This window comes from Anabrus simplex, chromosome X (genome assembly GCF_040414725.1).
Source record: "Anabrus simplex isolate iqAnaSimp1 chromosome X, ASM4041472v1, whole genome shotgun sequence".
NCBI lineage: Eukaryota > Metazoa > Arthropoda > Insecta > Orthoptera > Tettigoniidae > Anabrus > Anabrus simplex.
The window spans coordinates 60,794,328-60,795,925 of NC_090279.1; the positions used below are offsets into that span (position 1 = coordinate 60,794,328).

At 45.3% G+C, this 1,598-nt stretch overlaps 1 protein-coding gene across 1 annotated transcript; it reads right to left on the minus strand.

Annotated features, from left to right (window-relative positions):
• Positions 1-350: 350 nt before the first annotated feature.
• On the minus strand, positions 351-1,317 carry LOC137503274 (zinc finger protein ZFP2-like). Its single transcript, XM_068230820.1, has one exon. It carries the CDS (start codon positions 1,265-1,267, stop codon positions 569-571), a length of 699 nt encoding a protein of 232 aa, XP_068086921.1. The 5' UTR covers positions 1,268-1,317; the 3' UTR covers positions 351-568.
• Between the last annotated feature and the right edge of the window lie 281 nt (positions 1,318-1,598).

A 1,598-nucleotide genomic window follows, 5' to 3' on the forward strand; every position in this document is an offset into this window, starting at 1 on the left:
CAGACTGCCTTTCTTTGTGAATGATTTGCCACAGACATTGCACCTGTTTGGCTTCTCGCCTGTATGGGTCAGCATATGATCGGTCAGAATGCCTTTCCTTGTGAATGATTTGCCACAGACATTGCAACTGTAAGGCTTCTCGCCTGTATGGGTCCGCATATCTTCGGTTAGTTTGCCTCTCTTTATGAATGATTTGCCACAGACATTGTCGCTGTATGGCTTCCCGCCTGTATGGGTCCCCATGTGACCGGTTAGAAAGATTTTCTGTATGAATGATTTGCCACAGACATTGCAGCTGTTTGGCTTCTCGCCTGTATGGGTCCGCATATGATCGGTCAGACTGCCTTTCCTAGTGAATGATTCGCCACAGACATTGCACCAGTAAGGCTTCTCGCTTGTATGGGTCCGTATATGATCGGTTAGTTTGCTTCTCTTTATGACTCGCCTGTATGGGTAAGCACATCTTCGGTTAGTTAGCTTCTCTTTATGAATGATTCGCCACAGACATTGCACCTGTACGGCTTCACGCCAGTATGGGACCCCATATGCTCGGTTAGTTTGCCTCCCTTTATGACTCGCCTGTATGTCTCCGCATATGTTCGGTAAGTTTACCTCTCTGTATGAATGATTTGCCACAGACATTGCAACTGTAATGCTCATCGCCTGTATGGGTTCGCATATGTTCGGTCAGATGGCCTTTCTTTCTGAATGATTTGCCACAGATATTGCAGCTGTTTGGCTTTTCGCCTGTATGGGTAAGCATATGATCGGTCAGACTGCCTTTCCTTGTGAATGATTTGGCACAGACATTGCATTTGTAAGGCTTCTGGCCTGTATGGGTCCGCATATGTTCTGTTAGTTTACACCTCTGCATGAATAATTTTCTACAGACATTGCAGCTGTATGGCTTCTCGCCTGTATGGGAAAGCATATGATCATTTAAACTTCCTTTCGTTGTGAATGATTTGCCACAGACATTGCAACTGTACGGCTTCTCGCCTGTATGGGTCCGCATATGTTCGGTTAGTTTACCTCCCTGCACGAATGACTTGCCACAGACATTGCATCTGTATGGCTTCTCGCCTGTATGTGTAAGCATATGATCATTTATACTTCCTTTCGTTGAGAATGATTTGCCACAGACATTGCACCTGTACGGCTTCTCGCCTGTATGGGTTCGCATATGTAAGGTTAGTTTGCCTCCCTGTATGAATGATTTGCCACATACATTGCACGTAAAAGGCTTCTCGCCTGTATGGGTCCGCATATGTTCGGTTAGATGAACTCTCTGTATGAATGATTTGCCACAGACATTGCACCTGTGAGGCTTCTCGCCTGTATGGGTACGCATATGTTCCGTTAGTTTACCTCTCCGTATGAATGACTTGCCACAGACATTGCAGTTGTATGGCTTCTCGCCTGTATGGGTGCGCATATGTTCGGTTAGACTGCCTTTCTGAATGAATGACTAGCTACAGACATTGCAACTGTTTGGCTTATCTCCTGTTTGAGTCAGCTTGTGATAAGATAAACTGCTTTTCTTGACATATGATTTGCAACATACAGTGCAAAAGTGAGGCTTGTTGCCTGTGTGAATA